Source organism: Sus scrofa, chromosome 13, assembly GCF_000003025.6.
Source record: "Sus scrofa isolate TJ Tabasco breed Duroc chromosome 13, Sscrofa11.1, whole genome shotgun sequence".
NCBI classification, from domain to species: Eukaryota; Metazoa; Chordata; class Mammalia; order Artiodactyla; family Suidae; genus Sus; species Sus scrofa.
In genome coordinates this window covers 130,323,087-130,346,488 of record NC_010455.5, presented here as the reverse complement: position 1 = coordinate 130,346,488, position 23,402 = coordinate 130,323,087, and the positions used below count along the sequence as shown (strand labels likewise).

The following is a 23,402-nucleotide window of genomic DNA, read 5'->3' as shown; positions in this document are numbered from 1 at the left end:
TTTATTTACTCCTTTGTGTGTGCTTTGGAAATATGCAATGTTCAAGGGCATGACACTATTATGGGAGCGAGATGCAGGCATAGTGTTTGACTATAGGGACAGACAGGCTTGATAAATGGTTATGAAAAAGGCATAAAGCCATAAATTCTCCCAAAATACAAACACGCGCACACACACACACACACACACACACACACACAGCACCAACAAAGTGGTATGGACACTGGGGGGAGGGAGAGCTCAGTTCTGGAGGCTGAAAGGTTTCTATTCAAAGCAAACTCTCTTTGTCACCCAGGTGACAACCTTCAAACAGCCATTACTGTTGCAAGGAATTCCAAAATGATTCCTCAAGGAAGCCAAGTGATCCTTGTTGAAGCCAATGAACCTGAAGAGTCTGTCCCTGCCTCTGTGACCTGGCAGCTGGTAGAAAACCAAGAATGTGAACCTGGAAAGAATGTGAGTAAATGTTAGGAGACCCCTCCGTGGGCTGGGGCGGATGGAATACCACCCTGACCCTGGGTAACCTCCTCTCTCGGTGTGAGACGTCACCACAGTAATAATCCCTCCTCTCTGGCCAGTGTTTTTGTTTGTCTGTCTGTTTGTTTGTTTTGTCTTTTCTAGGGCCGCTCCTGCAGCATATGGAGGTTCCCAGGCTAGGGGTCTAATCAGAGCTATAGCTGCCGGCCTACACCAGAGTCACAGCAATGCAAGATCTGAGCCGCATCTGTGACCTTCACCACAGCTCATGGCAACACCGGATCCTTAACCCACTGAGCAAGGCCAGGGATTGAACCTGCAACCTCACAGTTCCTAGTCAGATTCGTTAACCACTGAGCCACGACGGGAACTCCATGGCCAGTGTTTTAAAGTTTGCAAAGCTTTTAGCATTTCCACTGGTGCTCCTTTGTCCTGGCTTCATGTAGAAATCACCTAGAAGAATGCTCAAGTTTCCAAAGCCGAGACTCTACGGATTCAATCAGGGTCTCTGGGCTGGGAACTGGTATCAATCCTTCCCCCAGGGATTCCAGTGTGCAAATGTGGCTGAGAACCACTGAATTCTATCCATTTTCCCATCTGATCCTTAGTTACCCTATGCAGTGGAGTTAACTATTCATTTTACCAATGACAAAACTCAGAACTAGAGAGATAAGCTTCCCTAGGACACACACTGGCGAGTTGCAGAACAGGGAATCAAATTAGGTCTGTTTGATTCTCTCCCCTCCCCACTTCCACCCAGTCCATAGGCATTTAGACTGTGCAGTAACAGTGACATGACGTGAACAGATGTTGGGCTTCTCTCAGTAGCAAGCTTCCTGTGCACTTGCCACAGGACAGCTCTTTCATGTGAAGAGAATGGGCTTCAACCTGACATTTCATTACAAACAAAGTGTCTCTGCCTTTGTATGAATTCAAAGAGATGGTCCTCCAGGTGATAAATTACAAAAAAGCTCCCTTCCTCCTGGCTGACCAGCCCTTCAGATTGTTCAGTGTAGAGTAGGCCTTTGTACAGCACAGAAGCTGCACAGCTGTGCCTGCCCCTACCCTGTGAAGAGGTGCATTAACGTGGCTCAAATCCATTGTGTGGGTGATGAAAGCTAACAGCTCTCTCTCTGCTTTCAGTGGGTTTCTGGTGCTGATTGCCTTGCCAACTCACTGGCCTCAGCATCAATGCATATTGTCTCAACTTTACTGAGTGATGAAACAAAAATCCTTATTAATTTTTTAAAAATATATTTTATTGAAGTATAGTTGATTTACAATGTTGTGTGAATTTCTGCTGCACAGCAAAGTGATTCAGTTATACATATCCACATTATTTTTCGTATTCTTTTCCCCTACGTTAGATCATTGGATATTGACTATAGCTCCCTATGCTGTACAGTAGGACCTTGTTTTTTATGCATTCTATACATATTAGTTTGCAACTTCTAACCCCAAACTCTCAGTCCATCCTTTCCCCATCCCCTTCCCCCTTGAAAACCACAAGCCTGTTCTCTATATCCATCCTCACTAATTTTTAACAAAGAGTCTACTCACATTATTCATTTAAGAGTTTAGTACCTCTCCAGAAGGTTTGTCATTGCCAGAAGTCACATCACTGTTTCGGGCTTTCTTCTTCTCTGGCTTCCTCCCACCATACTTTCTCTCCTCAATTTCCAGGAAAAGCAAGGGGAACTCTGTCCTTGCCCCAAGGGAACACTTTACAGCAAGTGTTCTGTTGGCCATTTTAGAAGGGGGTTGGAAGGGGAGGGGTGTATCACCTTGCCTCCCAATTTAGCACATCCAAATATTTTTTTCTTCCATACACGATGCTTTCCCAAATGACTTCCTCTAATAAAGAAAACGTTCTCATCTTTTATACTATCTGAATTTAGAGTCTGACACAAACATAGCACCTTCTGAGAAATGTTGCATGAAAAACCATTACCGGCTATTGACATGATGAGTGCTATATGGCCATCACATGTTTTCTCTTGGAGCTTAGCTGGCTGAGACTAGAGGCCAGTGGTAGCGGTATGCTGCCAGGTGAAAGACAGGGAAGAGAGGGTTTCAGAAAAGTAGTGCCAGTGCACGGGAACACAGTGTGTGGAAGAGGATCTGGGCTCCATGAGGGAAGAGGTTACCTGTGCGGTGGGGGAGATCAGGTTAGGCCCTGAAGAATGAGTCTACCTATTCTACAGGGAAGAACCTGGGGCATGATTTTTTTTTCTTTTTTAAAAAAAAATTATTGAGATGTAATTCATATATCATACAGTATATCATTTCAACCATTTAAAGTGCACAATTCAATGGTTCCTGTGTATCCACAGAGTTATGCAGCTGTCTTCATGATATTTTTTTAACTCAGTGAATTTTATTACACTTACATGGGGCATGATTTTTGAATGAAAGGTAAGTGATCTTAAGCAATAAAAGGTTGCATGAGGAGAAGAAGCAAGAGAAGGGAAGCTTGTTTCTTCTCCTTCCTTGGAATCACTCATCCATACCTTAGAATGATTTCCTCATTAGACTCCATCACAGATAGTATCTCCCAGGATAGGATCCGGAGCTTCATGCTGCCAAGTATTTTCTATTCATATAATGGGGGGGGGGGTGCATATTTTGACTGTCTTCTTCACATGAGTCTAAGTTCTATGAGTAAATTCCACATTATGTATGTGCTGGTCCCTCACACTGTTGTGTAACATGGTCCTTCCATAGAATGTAGGAAAACAGCAACATTCCATAAGAGCCAATGTAGAATTAACGCCCTTTCAATTATTTTAGGAAACCTACATTAATATTGGAAACAGTTCAGTGCCTGATGGAGAAAGAGGGAGCTGTTACCATTTTGCAATGAGTGGGAAATCATACCAAGTGATATTTCAGCATTTCAACAGCTTGCTTCCAAAAGTAAGTACTTGGAGGAATGATGTGTTTAGTTTCACTCCCCAGATTAGTGAGATAAAAAAGGGTAAGAGAACAGTGAAAGCGATGATCACTGAGGTTATCTTAGAGTTAAGGTTATCTTAGATAGGGTGATGCTCCTTCAGGAGTTTCTGTCTGCCTGCACCTACCTGGTCTGCACATGCGCACAGCCGGCCTCCTGTTCAGAGTCTGAGCTCTGATACTTCCTTGCTCCTGTGGCTACTCCAACCCCTGCCTCAGCCTCCTGTCTCCCTCCATTACCTGCAGAGGGAAGCTCTAGGTAGTTCCAAACATGCTGCCTGTTTTTTGGATCAGCTTCTCTCTGAAAGCCACCAACTCTTGTCAGGCTGAGCTCTGTGCCCCTTCCTGTCAGGATTCTGAAATTACAGCAGGAGAAAACAAAGGCTTCGTGGTTTATTCTCAAAAGCATTTGTTATCTTGTCATTGTGTGTCTGTTTTAAAATAGTGTCGTGCAGAGCTGCACTGTCAGTGGGAAGGAGATAAATGGAGCACAAGCCCAGGGCAGCAGCCATCTGTTAGCTGTGTCTTGAGAGTTCTGTTGCTTTACCAGTCAAGAGCCATAGAATCTAGACCCCCAAGGCTTCTAGAAAACCATTAGTGCATTTCCTCATTGAAAAGATGGGAAAGCTGAGGCTCAGAGAGGTTGAGGCTTGTCTAAGGTTTGCACAGTTTGGGACAGAGCTAGGAATAGACCCTTGATTCTCAATTCCTGATCTATTGATCTATTCCTGCTTCCTCTACTAAGTCTGCACTTATTGAAATGGTACTTGGTAAAAAGAACTGTATTTCCTTAGGCATTTTAATCTCATATACTCTGCAGCTTTTTAGTTACTAGTGTTCATTAGAGCTTACCCATCTTGGAAAAATGGCCTGGAAAAAAAGTAAATGACTTGTAATGGAGAACTGAAAGTGAAAGTTAAATATTAAAGTCCCATTTTTCCCCTTTCCTGAGATTTGGTCTAATGAAATACCCCCCCAATACCACAATAAAACGATGGCCAGGAGTAATTTTTCATGGCAGTTCTTTTATTTAAAAACTATTCTTCTTTCTAATCTTATTGCAAGGGTTGTATTTTCTCTTTAGATTCTGGTGAATGGAACCATTTTTGCGAGAATGTCTCCGGGGCAGAAATCTAGCCTTATTGAAGAATTTCAGAAATTAAAGTAGGTGTTATTGCATAAAAGGAGACTGTATTTGTTATCTATTGCTATGTAACAAACTACTCCCAAACACCTTGGCTGATAATAACCCCATTTTTTAAAATTTTTATTTTATTGCATCGCTGTGCATCAGGAATCCAGTTGTGCTTAGCTGAGTCTTCCAGCTCTGGATCTCTCACAGGTGTAATTAGGTGTTGGCCAGGGTGGCCGTCATCTCAGAACTTGGAGAGAAGATCTGCCACCAGCCTCACTCACGTGTTGTTGGCAGGATTCAGGTCTTTGTGGGTGGTTAGACAAGAAAGAGTCTCAGTTTTTCACAGGCTCTCTGGCAGAAGCCACCCTTAGTTCCTTGCCACATTGGGTCATTCTATAAAGAAGCTAGCTTCCAGAGTTCCTGTCGTGGATCAGTAGTAATGAACCTAGTATCTATGAGGTAGGTTCGATCCTTGGCCCCATTCATTGGGTTAAGGATCCAGTGAGGCCATAAACTGTGGTCTGTGTAGTTCACAGACACAGCTTGGATCCCATATTGCTATGGTTGTCTCACAGGTCAATGACTACAGCTCCAATTCGACCCCTAGCCTGGGAACTTCCATGTGCTGCAGGTGAGGGCCTAAAAAGACAAAAAAATTAAAATAAAAAAAAAGCTACCTTCCATAACAGTGAGCAAGCAAGAAGAGTCAGAGAGAGAGAGAGGAGAGAGAGAGAGAGAGAAAGAGGGAGAGAGAGAGGGAGGGAGGAAAAGAGGGAGAGAGAGGTGTCATAAATTTTCATACCTTCATCTCAAGAATGACATCCCATCCCATCACTTTATTCTCTTCATTGGAAGCAAGTTACAGGTTGAGTCCACACTCAAGGGAGGGCATTGTATAACATCATGAATACCAGGGGGTAGACACCACTGAGGGCCAGTTTAGAAGCTGCCTACCCTGGAGACCATTCCTTCTGTGGCCTAAGGCATATCTTAGAGGAAGATCTCCTACTTGGATATAGAGAATAGAAACAACAGGTGTTTGTACAGCTCAGAATGGGAAAAATGGGGAAGTGTATGAGTTATCACCTAGAGTTATTAGAAGTCTATCAGAAGATTTGTGAATACTTTCAGGACCTCCAGGAAAGGGATAAAATGGCATTTTTACTGTTTGGGGTATAGAGGTCAAAGTAAAAACAGGAAAAGTCCTTTCTTATTGCCTTAAAAAATACAGCTGACCAAGTCACATCAGAGTGGAGTGGTGCTTCCTGGGACCAAATCTACTTATTATTTGCTGGGAATGTTATAGTCTCCAAACTGCAGATTTCTGGAAAGTGAAGAGGGATGGAGAATTATGAAGCCTTATATAATTGCTGATAAATAGTAGCTAAAATCAAGAGACTGCCTTTGACTAATTTTTTTTTATTGCCCGAGCATTCTTGGGAAAGTTTCATAAACTGTTTATTAACTCCTATAATGCCTTGAGGCTGGGTTAGTAACCAGTGTCTAAAATGACTATTTTGCTTCCATGGTCATTATATGATATTGGCTGAAGAAAGTAATTTTACCCTTCTCAAATTCCTGAGAAATGTTGCCAACTTAAATGCTTACTTTTGAAAAGCTGTGTTCCCCTAAAGAGAAATCGATTCAAGAAGGAAGGTACATGCTGTCTCAGAATAAGTTATCCTCTCAATTTCCAGATCTTGCTTCTCATGCCTCTATCCTTCAGAACTTGTTCCGAATTTAGGCAACACTAGAAGATGTAAGATTCCTCATGTGATATGAAGACTAGATGTGTATTTTTACACCTGAAGAAAGGAAGCCATTTTTGGCAAATGTGCATGGTCTTGACATGTAGATGAGAACAGGTCAATGTTTATAGGGTGATTTTCATATATACTACCCAAATATTGGATTGACCCATATGATTTTGTTTATATGTGGCCATTATTTGACCCATAAAGATGGCCATTTCTTATGTATCAGCTGGTCATAAGGAAATTGTCTGTGAACTTCATTTTCCCCTGTATTGACTGTGTTATTTCATGTTTTTTTGGCAAGTTACCACTGAGCCTTTAATAGTATTGCCATTAATCAATATCTACAATGTAGTATTTACTAATAATAGAAGTCAGTGTGTATTGCATCAGAAATTCCTTTGCTTTAGCAACAGCTTTCAAATGTACTCTTTATACTATTGTGTTTGCACATCAAACTGGTATAGATGGGGAGCATATATCATTTTCATTCCCGGATCATCTAGGGTGTGTGTGTGTATGTCTCTAGTTAGATCTGTTAAATCATTTCCCAAATGTTTCTCATCCCAGCATCTACATGCTAAACTTTCAGTAGCAGCCAGCAACCAAAACACAGATGGACTAGGTTATGATCTGTGCATTAGGTTGTGGGGGAAGCTCTATGATTATGACAGCACACACTTCAACTTGGCCTTGGTGGGGGTAATCAAACAGGACTTCTTTTGAAGTGTGTGATCATCTTTGTGGATGCCCTTGGCAGTATCACCATCATTTCCACGTGATTGATCGAAACAATTTAAACATACCAGGGCCTTATACCTCTGGGAGTATTTCTCTCCAAGTCTTTTGCCTTCAGCCTGATTCCACATGTGTTCAGGACACACACACACACCACACACACACATACACGCGCAGTTGAGTGTGAGTTAGTTATGATAGAAATTATTCAAGTGAGGCATTAAGCTATTCATTTTTCTTTCCCCTGCAGTTATTATGTAGGCATGTGTGGAGATGGAGCAAATGACTGCGGGGTGAGTAGAAATTACTTCTTCTAATGCAGGAAGTTCACTAATATCCCTCTTGAGGACCCCACATCCCTGGGGTCTGACTCTTCACTCTTCTGTCAGGATTGCATCACTGGATCATTTTGATGTTTATATTCACTTCTACTGGAGTGTGGGTTGGATGTGGTGAAGAGAAAAGTGAGATAGATCGTTTCAGCCGTTTGCTGGCAACTCTTGGAATAATAAAGACAAGGAAAGGCTCCATAGGCCCACATATTTTAGACCCAAAAGAGAGTTTATAAGACTAGCTGATTTAAATCTCTCCTGTTATAAATAAGGAAATGAGCCTCAGAGAGGTGAATTCTTTTTTTTTTTTTTCTGAAGTCAAAGCTGATAAAGGCTTAGTGAAGGAAAAAATTGAAACTGATGGTAAAGATTGGAATTATGTGTAAATTGTATTTATTCCTGCCAGACTTCTCCAGGGTTACTTTTTACAGTGGCTTTATCCCAAAATTCTTACATTCAGTGAAATCATAGACAGACCTACTTGGTTATTACATACTCTAGCAAATCTAAATTAACAAATTTTCTGCAGATTACTTCTTAGACACAATAGAAAGTGGTGTATACTTTATAATCCGAGTTTTGAAGATATGGTTGAAACGGTAGCTTCCATTGAAGATTTATATACATAAGAAAATATTTTAGGAGCTAACTCGTGGCACAAGAAATGAAGAGAATCACTTTGTATTTCAAAAGCCTATTAGATACTTAAGTCTGGGTATTTGTTTTGCTTCCCTCTTATATATTTAATTCAAAGTTCTGTGAAAAACTATGATCATACTTAGAGATGTCCTCTGAATTTTTCTGCCTCATGCTTCATGAGAAGCTAGTATTAGTCTGCTCTTCAAGATCTAAAGTGAATCTCCATTAAATTATGTGAAATTTAGAAGAAAACACATCAATCAGATGTTATAAAGGATGTAGTCTCTGCCTCCAAAGAGTTTGTTATCTGATGGGGGGAAGGATCATGCATAAAACTAACCCTAACATAGAGTAGATGGCGTAATAGACATAATAGAGATACCCAGTACTACCAGAGAAAGGGGGGAGAAGGAAATCGTTTAATATTTATTGACCATGAATTTGGTGTATACAGGCCACGGTAACCAGGTATTTTGCATGCCCTATAGAACTACAGAAAAACAAAACCTCATTTTTATGTTCTTAAAATTCTTATCGGACCAGGGGCTCTCTGGCTTGTGTATTGGCCTCGGTCTGCTCTGTGCTCTTTCTTTCCAGTCTTGATAAGAAATGAATTAGCTCATGTTTCAGTGAGGTGACATCTATCCAGGAATGATTCTCTGATGAGTGTAATCTGGTCCCTGCCTCCAGTGAAGATGCTCTATGCCCCAAACTTCATCTCAGCAGTCAGTTGGTTGGCTGGATCAGACAACCTAGAAAAGGTGGGGAGTAGGTAGTTTTTCATATAGCTCATGAAGATGGCCTATTAATTGCAGGCACGCTGATGGTAAAGACCCCCCAAAAAACCTCATTCAAATGGGGCTCCTTTTTAATGGACTTTTAGGATGAGTCCTTCCACTTTCTTATCATGTCTGCACCCTCTCAACCAAACAAAACACACACACACACACACACATCACTCTTTTCCCTCTGGATCATTGTTTAGTTGGTGTCTCTTTCAATGGTGACTTTGTGTACCCAGGTGGAAGGACAGCATAAAGTAAACAGAGACCCAAGGGCGGAAGGGTGTGGTGTCATCACCTCTACAACATGAAGAATAGCCTCACAGTGTTTGGACAGTTAGAGCCTGGCCTGAGGAGTCTTGGGTGTAACACAGATTTATCATTCCAGGCTTTGAAAATGGCTCATGCGGGCATATCACTGTCAGAACAGGAGGCATCCGTCGCCTCCCCTTTCACTTCGAAAACAGCCAACATCGAGTGTGTGCCTCATCTCATCAAGTAAGCCACCTCTTCCCCTTCCATCCTCTGACTGAGGGGCTTACTACCTGACTCCAGGCAGAATTCAACTACAATTTAAAATGATAAATGTCACAGCAGAGGCCTGGGTAAAGTGCTGTTGAGCACCAGTGAAGGGGGCCATGAGTGCTGCTTGAGAAGCCTGGCAAAAGCAACAAAAAAAGTGACTTTTGCTGAGCTTGAAAGGATAAATGGTTGTGTCATATGGACAGTTGAAAGCTAGAGTTGATATTAAAAACTGATTGTGTATCTTCTCCCGCCCTTTATTTTGTATGTTGGATGCTTACTGGAGCCTTTCTCTCAGGAGCTGGGGATGGGGGAGGGAGCAGAAAAGGAGCACTCCATCAGATAGCTTTCCTAAAAGTGCTATGTCTCCAAAATACAAATTAGTGCATATCCAAAAATGATTGTGCCAAAGACTTTTACAATGGATTGACAATGATAAGGGGAAGGAATTAAAAACTGATATTTTCTCAGTAAAACTCCCTCACCTCCACTCCATTCTCATTTCTGACTATGTCTCTACCCATAATTCAAATGCAGTTAGGAGTAAAACATCAGATTTTATATTTTGTTTGTAGATGTTATTCCTCTGTTGTTTCCTATAACACCATGGCCTGTAACTACAGGCCATCTTCACAGCCAGAGATCTGGAGGACATCACCAAATCTTGAAGTTTTTATAAAAAAAAAGACAACCATGAAGTTTTTGACATGTCCCTTGATACATCTGAATGGGCAGCAACTGATAGGAATGACTCACCTAAAGGTTTCTGTCTGGGAGTTCCCTTTGGGGCTCAGTGGAAATGAATCTGACTAGTATCCATGAGGATGTGGGTTCAATCCCTGGCCTCACTCAGCGGGTCAGGGTCAGGGAACCAGCATTGCCATGAGCTGTGGTTTAGGTCAAAGACATGGCTTGGATCCTGCATTGCTATCGCTATGGTGTAGGCTGGCAGCTGTAGCTCCGACTCGACCCCTAGCCTGGGAATTTCCATATGTCGTGGGGGCTGCAAGAGAGCTTGCCATGTGTCCCTGAGTGCTGGGAGCCTGTACCTGTGTCCTTCCATGCCCTCAGCCCATCATCACCTCCTCTGTCTTCAAAGCAGCTTCCCTTCCTAACTGCCATGTTTTCTGCTTCTGAGGACCGTTTGGCCCTTATAGTCTGTCTTTGAGGCTCAGAATCTCAGAGTGCTTTTAACTCTTTCCTCTTTTCATCCCTAGCAAGCCAGGCATTATGTTTTGCTGATTTGTCTTTGGGAGAGTCCCTCCAAGCGCTACCCTTACTATCACTATTGCCTGAACCTGATTGGTGTCATGATGGCTGCAGAATGAGAGTTCTCAGGCCCCTCACCACAGGGCATGCTTCCCATCAGCAATGCAGCTGTGGACTTTTTAAATATTGTATTTGAAACTGTGGTGGATTGAGAATGCAACAGAGTCACTTTGCTGTATCGCAGAAATTGGCACAACATTGTAAATCAACTATACTTTAAAAAAAGAAAAAGAATAAGACAGAGCCTTGCCCTGGAAGACTTACCTTCCAGTCAAGGGTATAGAGAGATGTATGTGGATATAACCACATAACATTCTGCCTGATAAATTAGCTTTAAATAAATTAATGTCCAAACAGTACAGTCATTGTTCCAGGAGTTCTGTATAATAATTCAAACCAGGAGGGGAGGTTTCACAGGAGGGTTACATTTTTAAGGAGGGATAAATTAGGAGATTGTGATTAATGTATACACACTATTATATAAAAAATAGATAAGTAACAAGGCCCTACTGTATATTAAGTGCATGTAATTATTTATTTATTTATTTATTTTTATTTATTTATCTGCTGCACTACTTCATGCGGAGGTTCCTGGGTCAGGGTTTAAACCCGAGCCACAGCAGTGACCTGAGTGGCCCAGTGCATTTATGAATGCAATATACTGTTTTAAAATACAAATCAGCATGTAACATTTCTCTAGTGGCAGATGGCTTAGTAAGATGTAACTCTATGCTTTAATATTCCACAAATTCATAAAAATTAGATGTGGTTCAGCTGTGTTAGGCTGATTTTACCCTTCTTATTCCTTTTTTTTTTAGGGCCACACCCAAAGCACATTAAGCTCCCAAGCTAGGGGTTGAATCGGAGTTGCAGCTGCCAGCCTATACCACAGCAACATGAGATCCAAGCCACATCTACAACCTACACCACAGCTCATGACAACACCAGATCCTTAACCCACTGAGCAAGGCCAGGGATTGAACCTGCATCCTCATGCTAAGCCACCACAGAAACTCCTACACTTGCTATTCTTGATGTATGCCTAGTCCTGAGAAAACATCCTCTAGAGGAGCAGTGAAGTATGTACAGTTTTAGGTGCATGGGTCCAGATCCACAGGTTTTCATTTTTATCCTTTGAAACATGATTGACTTGTTATAGTTCAGTTCCTATAGGGCAAGGACTATACTTTATCCATTTCTGTATCTATCACTGTACCTACCATAGTACATCAGAGCATTCAGTGAATATTTGTGGAATGCATTAGGTAAATGAGTGAGCTGCTTAAAGCTTACAGCCATTAGGAATAGCAGTAATTCTGGAGGTCCGTGTGTAACATTCTTTATAATTTACCATTCTGTTTTTTTTCACTTTAAAAAAAAATCTGTGTGACAGTGCCCATTGTGGCTCCGTGGGTTACAAATCCAACTAGTATCCATGAAGATGCAGGTTCAATCCCTAGCCTTGCTCAGTAGGTTAAGGATCCTGCTTTGCTATGGCAGTGGCATAAGCAGCAGCTGCAGCTCCAATTTGACCCTTAGCCAGGGAACTTCCATATGCCACGGGTGGGACCCTAAAAAGGAAAAGGAACAAACAAACAAAAAATCTGGGTTTCCTGGAAATATACACAACTGCAGAGAAAAGGATGAATCACAAAAATCAGAAAACAGCCTGGGTTTCACATGCATGCCCCTTCTCGGTTGGTTGGTCTTCTTCTTCACCCTCTGTGTTGAAAACACAGGCAGTGCCTCTGCGACCTGATGGAAAGCATCCTCCCAAAGCATCCCGGCCCATCTCTCATCTTGCCTGAGGCAACGGTTGTTATCTTAGCTTTTTAGGTTTTCTTTCTCGTGTCCCTAGTGTGTTGTTGAAAGTCTTTGAGCATCACAGGCGTCCATGTTACCAGGACTGGAAACCAAGAGCACCTGGGCTGCCTCCCATGGGGATTTGCCGCTTCTGCCTTGACAAGGGAAGCCTGCAAGAGGGCTTGTTTGCCAAGTTCTCCCCTCCCTCATCATGTATTGCCACCTCCCTTTGTCTTCTGTGGCTCTCGTAATCCATCACCAGGCAGACCCAGTTAGAGGAATAATAGCTCAAATGGAACTTTTTAAAGGGAGTAACATTTACTTTTTTGTCTTTTTTAAAATTGTAGTAGGGTTGACTCTATGATATTAATTCCAGATGTACAAAGTGATTTGACATTTATGTACGTTATGAATTGAGCACCATGATAAATCCAGTAACCATCTGTCACCATACAAAGCTATTACAATATTATTGACTAGGGACTCTTCGCTTTTTAAGCTCTAATTTTTACCATTGTATTTATCTCTTTTGACTCCCTACCCAGCTGAGATTATTACCCCTGGGTTCTTCCTGGTACATCGAAGCCAACAAAACCCATTTTATCTCAAATACTGGCATCATATCTACTCTTCATATAATGTGAGAGTGCCTAGCCCTTGGCTTTATGTTTCTAAGGGACTCTGATAAAAGATGCACAGGGAGCAAGTGTTGCCAGGATGGAATGAATCACAGGCAAGCCAGTGCTTGACATTTTGCACCTTGTCACAATGTATGGTGTTTATAATGTACGTGTTAATCTCCTTAATTCACTGATAGTTCATTGAAAATAAGGACCATGCCCGATTCATGTACATCTTCCGTGACTCTGAGCATAATGCTGGCATACTTTTAAGCTTTATATAAAACTGTGCCTGTAAATCAATGGGTGAGGTAATGATTGATGGAGAGAATGAGTGAGTGAATGAGTGGTTAAATGAATAATTGAGACAATGAATCAGTGAATAAATGAAGGTATATCAACCGGCTAAAAAGAGCTCCTTTTGAAATATAAAAGAGACAGGGAGATGAGTATTATACATAACCAGTTATTTTTATTTTGTCTTAAACAGAGAAGGACGAGCTGCTCTGGTTTCATCCTTTGGTGTATTTAAATACTTGACCATGTATGGCATCATCCAGTTTATTGGTACATCCTTGCTCTATTGGGTATGACCCAAAATAATTGCTTCCAAGTTTGATTGCATTTACATCACTTGTTTGGTTTGGGGTGGATTTAATGTTTTATAAATAAATGACATTTCTCAAAATAGTTGTGTGCAAACTTGGGAACTTGGTATAACTGTGCATGAAACACGGAGCTGGAAATAAGTAAATCTGGATCAGTTTCTAGGACTGTTGTTTTTCTCCAGATAACCTGAGACACTTGACCTCCTCAAGCCTCTATTTCTTCACTTGGAGTATGAAGAATGCTTCAGAGTGGCCTAAATATAACCCAGCAGGAAATGGATCAGTCTCCAACTGTGGAATATTTTCGGCACACTGAAAAGAGATAAAAAGAAAGAGAAGTTGTTGAATTTGACTTTGAAGGACTCAAAACTGGAAACTTTCCCATACTGGAGCTTTCATTCTGAATCTGCAGAGAACTTACACACCATTAGGAAAGGATTAGCAGTTCTGTTTAAAAAAAAAAATTATAAGACTTGAAATGAAATGATAAAAATAATCATCTAAGAATTCATTAGCTGTATGGAAGAATACGTACAGGTTGAAAGTAATCTGCATTGGTTCAGTCATAACTTACTCTACAGGGAAATGATCCAATAGACTCAGGGAACAGTGCAGGGGAGGAATTATTTTACTGCTTTTGAGTGATGAAAGTGAGGACCGCAGGACTCCAGCCTCTGGTGAGCTGTTAATTGCAAGAGGTGCACACAGAGGCTTAAGGGCAACCAAGTGGATAGAAACAAGAAATGGATAGGGAGTCAGGAAACCTGGATTCAAGTTCTGCCTCTATCACTAAGAACAAATCAGTTCTCGCTTTTGGCCAAGCCTTTATCTGCCTCTGGGAAGTCAGGCTGACTTTTTGCCAAAGCCCTCCATAGTTCTATGAAAGCTGCTCCCAGAATAAGAAGTAGAGCTGCCTTTGAAAATTTCTCCCTGTTCTGTCTCACCCTGCATACATATAATTTTACTTATCATTCTGAGAGGAAAGGAAGGGAAAGTATATGAGAACGAAATATAAAGAAGATAGAGAAAGAAGAGGAGTTGAAAGAATGCTGAGGGACCATTTGCATCCTCTGAAAGACACAAAAGCAGAACTTCAGTTCCAGAGTCTCCATGGATGGAATTGGAACCATAGTTTACTTTGAAGTCCTTCACTCTGATGGTTTAGACCTAAGTTAAGAGTGTTCCCCAAGGACCTTCACTGGAAACATCTTGGCCTTGGTTTCAGTCTCTTACAGGCCAGAATTGTTTTTTGTTTTGTTTTGTTTTGTTTTTGTCAGGACCTACAGAATGCAGAAGTTCCCAGGCCAGGAATCAAACCCAAACCACAGCAGTAACATGAGCCATGGCAATGACAATGCCAAGTCCTTAACTGCTAGGCCACCAGGGTACTCCTAGAAATATTTTCATTTGCATAAATCTAGTCTGTAATAGGCATAGAACCATGTTATGATTTAGTGCTCAGTAGCTGTGAAGCAGACAAACAGACCTGGCTTGAAAAAGTATAGCAAGGCATGATCCTAGAGAGTAATGAGCTGACTTTTATATATAAATACCTCTGCTCAATAAATCTGAACTGAAAAAAAGTTTTATGTCTGCACAGATCTTAGAAAGGCAGGTGTACTAGACTGAAATCTGCAGTGGGCTTACTTGGGGTGAGGCACTTTTTCAGTTCATGAAAATAAATGGACTCCAAGAGAATGATGCCATGAACTCAATCCGTGGATAAGGATGGAGAGAAAAACCTGTTGAAGAGTTGAAGTCTTGACTTCAAATTTTAAGTGTGAAGTTCCCACGCAGAATTTTCAGGCTTTAATATCATCTGTTCAGAGTTCACGTGTCCAGGCTGAGACCATAGCTGCCAGAATTACTGTGGCCAATAGGAGGGTGTTCCCCAACTGACTGACTCTCATTGTTGATGTGGAATTAAGTTAAACACTGGGAAAATAGTTGTTTGGTTTATTCTATACAAGATGCTAAAAATCTTTGGTAACGAGAGTTCCACTGGGTGGTGCAGCAGAAGTGAATCCGACTAGGAACCACGAGGTTGCGGGTTCAATCCCTGGCCTCGATCAGTGGGTCAAAGATCTGCATGGCTGTGAGCTATGGTGTAGGTCGCAGACACTGCTCAGATCCTGTGTTGCTGTGGCTGTGGTGTAGGCCGGCAGCTACAGCTCTGATTAGACCCCTAGCCTGGGAATCTCCATATGCCGCAGGTGCAGCCCTAAAAAAAAGACAAAAGACAAAAACCAAAAATCTTCAGTAAGATGCTAAAAATCTTAGGTAAGTCACCTTCTTCCTAAAGTGAGGACAAAAATAGCCATTGCTTCCTGATTACTTTCAAGAAACGTGTTGGGAATGATAAAGATGCTGTGATGCTTGAAGCCTCATGTATGTTTCCTTTCCTTTTCAGCAACTACAACTCTTTGGGAATTACCAGTATCTCATGCAAGATGTTGCCATTACCTTGATGGTCTGTTTAACAAGTAAGCTCCTTAGCAAAGTAAACTATATTATTTGCATTTATCCATGAGATACTCACATAAAATAAGAGCTTTTGAGAATGATCCATCTTAACTACCAAAACCTCATTACCTATGAATTTTTTAAAGTGGTGTTAGCAGGAAGTTGAGACTTGAAGTCCTCAGATGTGGCATTAAAATATCCTGATAGCAAATAGGGCATAGCTTTGTAAAATTGTCATCGTTATTTTGAGTTCTCCGTAGGTTTGTGTCTTGTACATAGAGAAATGTACAAGAAATCCAGGAAAGGAAATCTTTAAAACCCAAAGGTCATTTTCCATTATTCAACTATGCTTCACATTGACATGGAACCAGATTTTTGCTAGGGCTTTGACGTTTGAGAACAAATGCTGGTGTTTTAGTCTAGTGGAGTTCTCTCAGAAGCAAGGTGGGGCTTACAGCAGCTATTGCTCATTTCCTTCCTTTGAGAGGACACTGATAAAGTATTTCCTATCCAGGAACTTGGAGCTTGATACTAATTCTTAATAAGTGAGAAAGGTGACTGCCTCAACAGAGAGCAAAGCAAAAGAATGACATACTCATCTCTTTTTCCTTGTTCAACAATGGAAACATTATGAAAAAAAATAGATAAAACATCCAACAATGCAGGATATTAGTAACCTTGAGGATTTCATATAGATCATAAAACATGAAACTGATATTGAAGTCATTTATTATATCAACCCTGTAACAAAATTTACCCGTGTCAGAGATGTAAGTAATACCAATTTTGAATCTTGGGGTTGAAATGACTATAACTATTCATAGCCCATTAAAATATTTTCTAGTGTTATTAATATTCACGTGACGGGATAATTTTGAATCAGTGATATATTGCTTCTTCAGTGTTGGTTATTTTTTAAGCAATTTGCATGCTTTGCTTCTGAACTTGGACAAGGATGCTAAAAGGAAAAAAAAGACTACCAGGAGGTTCCAAGAGCTAAGCTAGCAAGTAGCACGAAAGTGAAGACCATGGCTATCCTCCACCACTTCCTATCTCTGTGCCCTTTGGCAAATTATTTACTAAATAAATAATTGACCCAGATAAAACATCCTCAGAGAGTTGTGAGGATCAGAGAACACAGCGCATGTCAAGTGTATAGCACAGTGCATCACACCCCCTCAGCACGCATTAGGAGATGAATGATATTGTGCTACACCATCCTCTTTGTCTTCTTTCGTCTGCCTCACATGGTGAGACCTTAAAGAGATTTATGTAGTGTGCAAGTAGACTGTTGGGTTAGAAATGCAAAGACATGGGTGGTAGCCTTGCCTCAGAATGGCCAGGTGACCCTGAGCAAGTTCTTTTGAGCTTTCCCACAATTAATTCCATGATACTTGCTATGAATGTGATTCCCATGGTGATGGGTACACTATTTTTGGCCATGATGACAGCTTGTTGACCCTCATGCCAGGGGGTCACCCTGTGAAACTTAGCCTCTCATCTCAGAGTGGGCTCAGTGGGAGCGTCAGGATAACACAGGGTAGGACTACTGTTACCAGTGGGAGAGAAAGGTCTCTCTAATAGACCAGAAGCATAGTGTTCTATCAGAATAAAAGCACTTTATCCAATTATTATTCAACAAATGTGTAGCTGGCTCAGTAAATGGGCTGGACTCAGGATAGATTGGTAAAGTTGAGATACTGGGTCAGGAAACACATTTTTGTTTGTTTTTAACCCTCTTCATTCAAACACTATTGCTTTACCACCCCTGCAATCTTGGTCATCCTACAGGCAAATCATTTCCCGGTCAGCTCCTGGTATTAGTGATTCATTTTTAGATATGAAAATCCAGTGATTATAATTAACATTTTATGTTTTCATCCAATTCAAAGTTTTTTTCCCCAGATCAAGCCTGACCTATGGCTGAGAGCAGGCAGTGGGAGAGAAGGCTATGGTCTCTATTTTCCTAGTGTTACCAATTCTCAACCCTGCTTCGGCTAACACAAGCAGCAGAAGCCCAGGACTTTTTACTTACGTGAGGGTATCATAGCTCTTTCCTGTCCAGCTCCCCTAACAGGATAGGTGTCTAAACTCTCAGGCACTTTGCATGGAGCTGATTGGTGAGTTCTTGAGTTCTTCAGAGATTCCCTGTGGATTGGTCTGAACTAGACATTGGTGGTGCTTTCTTCTCTGACCCCTCAGGATTCCTTTCATCAGCTCCCTTCTAGAGGTACCTTCCACAAAGCCTTTTTCTTCCCCACCAGCCCTTCTAGTTCTACCAGACTTCGCCTTCCCCCACCCCCCTTGGCATATTCCTTCCAGGACAGTTCTGGCCTGGCTAATTTCCATAATTTCTTCTTGACCTATGGGATAGAATATGTGCAGCTTGTTCTCACTGCTGCCCCCTCTGTCTTCCCTTTGCGATTACAGGCAGGAGAGAGCTAATCTTCACCCTCTCACCACTTCAGATCTCTCCTAGAATGGCTCTTATGACCTCCCCTCATTTGTGTTGGGGCGATGCTGGGAAGAAAACCGCAGTTCATGCTGCTCCTAACGGTTCCCTTTAAAGACCCTCTTGATAATCTCCATGGTTTTCTCTTATATAGTCTGTACGGAGGAAACCCTTTTCCTATACAGTCTATATGTAGGTAACTGGGGGAGAGGGGATGGTATGCTTACAGTTGAAGGACCGGCATGGATTCCTTTTAAATTCCTTGGAGATATGGTAGTCATTGCTCTTTACATTAAACTGGCATTTACTTTTCATTGTCCTCAAATGTGAGGTTTGGTAAAATTGCCTCTTAGAAAAATGCTCATCTCCTACTACATGTTAGGTCCATCAGTACCTGGGGCAGTAAAAGGCTAATGACTGATATTTATTAGCAGAGGATTCACATACATGAATGGGTGAAATGCAGGTCAAAATAGTGAGTACCAGAAAACAATTGATGCTTTGGGAGTTCAGGGAAAGGGAAGGTTGTTTCTTAAGATCTGCAGTTAGGAAGGAGATAGAAATGGAGAAGAGAGAGCTACTAGGACAGCTTCATGGAAGAAGTAGCAGTTCACCAAAATAGGAAGGATGAGTAGATTCAAATATCTTTTACCAAAAGAAGGGCATTTCAAGTAGAAGGAAGCAGCATGATCAAGAGAGAGCTGATAAATATAGGGTGTGAGTTTTTCAATTTGACCACACTGTAGGGTATGTGGAAAGAAACAGCAGGAGATAAAACTTGAAAAAGTAGGTTGGGTCAGATCACAGAATCTTGACTGCCAGTCTGAGAACTGTGGACATTTATTGCAGATATTCAGGAGTCACTGATGATTGGATAATCAATGGAAATTCACTCTCACCAAGGCCTCTACATTTCCAGGTTCTCAGACTAGGGCTTTTGACTTTAAGCCTGAATTAGTATGAGAAAAAGACAGTGCCATCACAATATGCTAAGTGAAGTAAGTCAGACAAAGACAAATACTGTGTGATATCATTTATACGTGGAGTCTAAAAAGTATATCTAGTGAATAAGAAAAAAGAACCAGATGTACAGATATAGAGAACAAACTATTGCTTACCAGTGAGGAGAGGGAGGGGCACTATAGGGATGAGGAAGTGGGAGATACAAATTATTGAGTGTAAAATAGGCTACAGCATGAGGAATATAGAAATATTTTGTAATAATTGTAAATAGAGTATAAAATTTGTATTAAAATTTTAAATTTTCATTTAAAAAAACCATAATGAAATAAATGTACTAAGTACATTCTATTGGAGAATGTTTTTTTTTTTTTTTAATTCCATTACATCATCTATTCACTTATTTACTTGCTTATCTATATACACCCTGACTTGTTCCCACAAGATTTTAAGGCATGATACAAAGGCAGCCTGTGAGATAAGACAATATATGCAAGGAAAAATCAAGGACAAAAGTAGGATGAAGTCAGAAAAGTCAGTTAAGAAAACTCATATTTTGGAAGTTCCTGCTGTGGTACAGTGGATTAAGGATCCAGTGTTGTCTCTTCAGTGGCCCTCAGATTTGATTCCTGATCCCAGGCTGGGGAACTTCCATATGCTGTGGGTGCAGCCGAAAAAAAGAAAAAAAGAAAATGAACATCTTGAAGTCCAATTTGACCCTCATAGGTGTAGAAGTCACCTTGAGGAGTTCACATGGCAGCTCAGCAATAACAAATCTGACTAGTATTCATGAGGATGCTGGTTCGATCCTTGGCCTTGTTCAGTGGGCTACAGATCTTGCATTGCGGTCAGCTGTGGTGTAGGTCGCAGACTCGGCTTGGATCCTGCATTTCTGTGGCTGTCGGGTAGGCCAGCAGCTGCAGCTCCAATTCAACCACTAACCTGGGATCTTCCATATGCCACAGGTGCAGCCCTAAAAAAGACAAAAACAGAAAAAAAAAATCATCTTGCAAGGAACTTGCTCTAGCTACATCTCTGTTCTTTTCAGTAAGACCTACTCAAATCAGATCAAGAAAATTGAGGAAGGGGTTTGTGTAAGAATATAATTCTCAAACAAACAAACAAACAAAAACCTTGGAAGCACCTGGGTCTGAGGAGGGCTAGAGTCATCTTTCCTTATTTCCAAAAGACCATCTTGGGTCTTTCTTTTTCCTATCCTTCTTGTTTTCATTCACATTGTGAATGACCCCAAAATATGACTACTCTTGAGGCTCCATAACCTTTCTGCTTGTCTCCCTACAGCCAATTAGTTCAGCCTCTCAGTGTCATTTGCAAATCATTTGGAGAAACAAAATGTACCAACCTCACTAGAGTAAGATGGCCATTCCAGGCCAATCATTTCTGTGAATGAAGTATGCAATTCAGCTCCATGTGGGCCAACCACTCCAGCATATGGGATGTGACTTTGTAGAGAGAAGGAAACTACAGAGGGGAATTGCACCCTCTGTAGAAATGTATCTCTTAAATTCCATCAGTGCTTCAAAGAGTCCTTTCTGGGTCTTTGTCCCCTTGGAGAATCTGATGGAAGATATATGTCTTCTCATCTTGAAAATCTCATGATGCACACTCAGAATTGTGCATGTATTTTGAATAGATTCATGAACCTCCTGAAATTTGCCTTACATGACTTCAAATGTCCATAACATAAAAGTAAGCCAACTATTTAGGAGAAGCATATGTACGTAATATCCAGATGATGATGAACAATTAAAAACTATATACTTTGGGAATAGAATATGAAGTGGAAAAGTCCTCCATTTGGCATGCCCTGTGCTAGGTTCAGGGAGGGATAGAAAATGAGGTGAAACAGGATTTCTTCCCCTCAGTGAGCTCACAGTCTGCTGAATATGTGTGTCAACAAGTAGATTTAATGCAAGACATTCTGAACTATAGCAGCAGTATGGGTAATACACTGTGGAAACTCAGAGGAGATCATGATTAATTGGAATAAAACATAACACTTCACAAGTTTTTATTCCTCTGCATGCAATCTGATAGATATATCATCATTTTAAAGATATCTGAACAATTTAGAAAAGTTCTAGCTCTTGATAAACAATACTTCTGTCTAATCTTATATTACAGGACTCATTTTATTCTTTTTAAGTCATAAGATTCAAACCACAATATGCTATCAAGCAGAGAACATGAGGCTTTACAGTCAGACGGACTTGAGTTAACATCACTCCCCATGTCACTTACTAACTATGGGTCTCTAAGCAAGGGATTCTGCTTCTATGAACATCAGTTTGTTCACCTGTAAAGTAGGAGATAAATACCTATTTTGCATTGCTTCTTAAAGAAATAACAATAATGTTTATAAAACTCTTAGCGCAGCCTGTGGAAATGAGTAGGGACCCTAAAATGATTGTCATTATTTTTATTTATAGCCAAGTATACAGATTGTCAGAAAGTACTAAGAATCTCTAATATGGAAGAAATTAAAATAATCTTTATGTAAGGACTCTGTATCAGTCAGCTATTACCATAGTAACGCTGCATAAAAAACCACCTCCCCCAACTCAATGGCTCACAATACCCACTTATGGTTCTGTAAGTTGACCATCATTCAATCCTTCTAGGTGGGCTCACCTGAGCCACTCTGTAAGAATGCAGATTATTTGGTCTTGGTCCAGGATATGGGTTTAATTCACTTATTTCCTTTGTGGATGATGCTGAATGGATAGACTTGGGGATGTTATCAGTAAAGACCAAAGAGCAGAGCGAGCAAGCAAGCCTAGCCATCATGCATGCCTCTAAACTCTGCTAACATCTCTTTGGTCAGAGAAAATCACACAGTGAAAACCAAAATTAGGGGGTGATAAAGTATCCTCTGCTACAATGAGGCCAATAATTCAATCTCCCACAGTCCCTGTGTAAAATAAAAGGCAGAAACTACAATAAGCATCTGAGAAAAAGAAGACCAAATAGGTAGAATTCAGATGATTCTCAGAGATGCAATTACATGTTTACTACCTACAGCCTCTCTGAACTCTGTGGCCAAGGTCTACCTTGGATATTGGAGTGCAGAGAGAATGCCAAGCACTGCAGTCTCTGCCTTCTTCAGCCTCAGAGCACCGTCTCCCTAGCATCGACCACAGTCCATATTGTGTGTCTCTTCTTTGTGTGCCCATGCAATGACTTCTGACATCAACTACCTTTTGGGTTAAGGGCACAGCCTTCACAAGACTACCTTCACTTTAGGCACCAGCTGTAAGTTTGGAAATGCCCATGTTACACTTCTGACCTGCAAGTTACACATTGAGGGAGTTCTCACTAGTCCTTCAGGTTCAATAATTCACAACAACTCACAGAACGCAGGAAAGTGCTCTACTTCGTATTAGAGTTGTGTGATAGCCAAATACAAATTGGAACCAACCAAAGGGAGAGACATAAGACCAAGGTTGGGGAGGATCTCAAACATGGCATTTCCATTGTCTTCTCTCTAGGGAGTCAGTTAGCCTTACTCTCCTGGAACATGGAAGTGTGACCATATAGAGAGTATTGCAAAGTGGGAAGCTCACCTGAGCTTTAGTATCTGGAGTTTTTACTGAAGGTTGAGCTGATATCAAGTGGCTCTAAGCCCCAGCCCTCTAATCACACAGTTCGTATTTTTGGCCTGGTCAGGCCCCTATCCTAAGTCATCTCATTGCACAAAGTCTTTTCAGGCCCACCATGAACAACAGAGACATTCCTATCACTAAAGGAATTCCAAGGATTTAGAGGATACATCCCAGGAAATGCAGACAAAGGCCAGTCAAACTCCAAGGGTCCCAAGGTGCCCTCCCAGGAACTTGAGACAAAGGCTAGCCATGTTCTTTATTACACACCACATC

The 23,402-nt window shown here is 41.1% G+C and overlaps 1 protein-coding gene across 3 annotated transcripts in view; it reads left to right on the top strand.

Annotated features, from left to right (window-relative positions):
• Positions 1 to 23,402, top strand: part of ATP13A5 (ATPase 13A5) — a 113,861-nt gene that overhangs the window by 74,054 nt on the left and 16,405 nt on the right. For all 3 annotated transcript variants that reach the window (XM_021070060.1, XM_021070061.1, XM_005670077.3), the window contains 7 exons: positions 296 to 456; positions 3,268 to 3,393; positions 4,514 to 4,593; positions 7,307 to 7,349; positions 9,198 to 9,307; positions 13,514 to 13,610; positions 16,042 to 16,114. In XM_021070060.1, the coding sequence (XP_020925719.1) occupies positions 296 to 456; positions 3,268 to 3,393; positions 4,514 to 4,593; positions 7,307 to 7,349; positions 9,198 to 9,307; positions 13,514 to 13,610; positions 16,042 to 16,114 (690 nt within the window). The remainder of the gene's footprint in view (positions 1 to 295; positions 457 to 3,267; positions 3,394 to 4,513; positions 4,594 to 7,306; positions 7,350 to 9,197; positions 9,308 to 13,513; positions 13,611 to 16,041; positions 16,115 to 23,402) is intronic.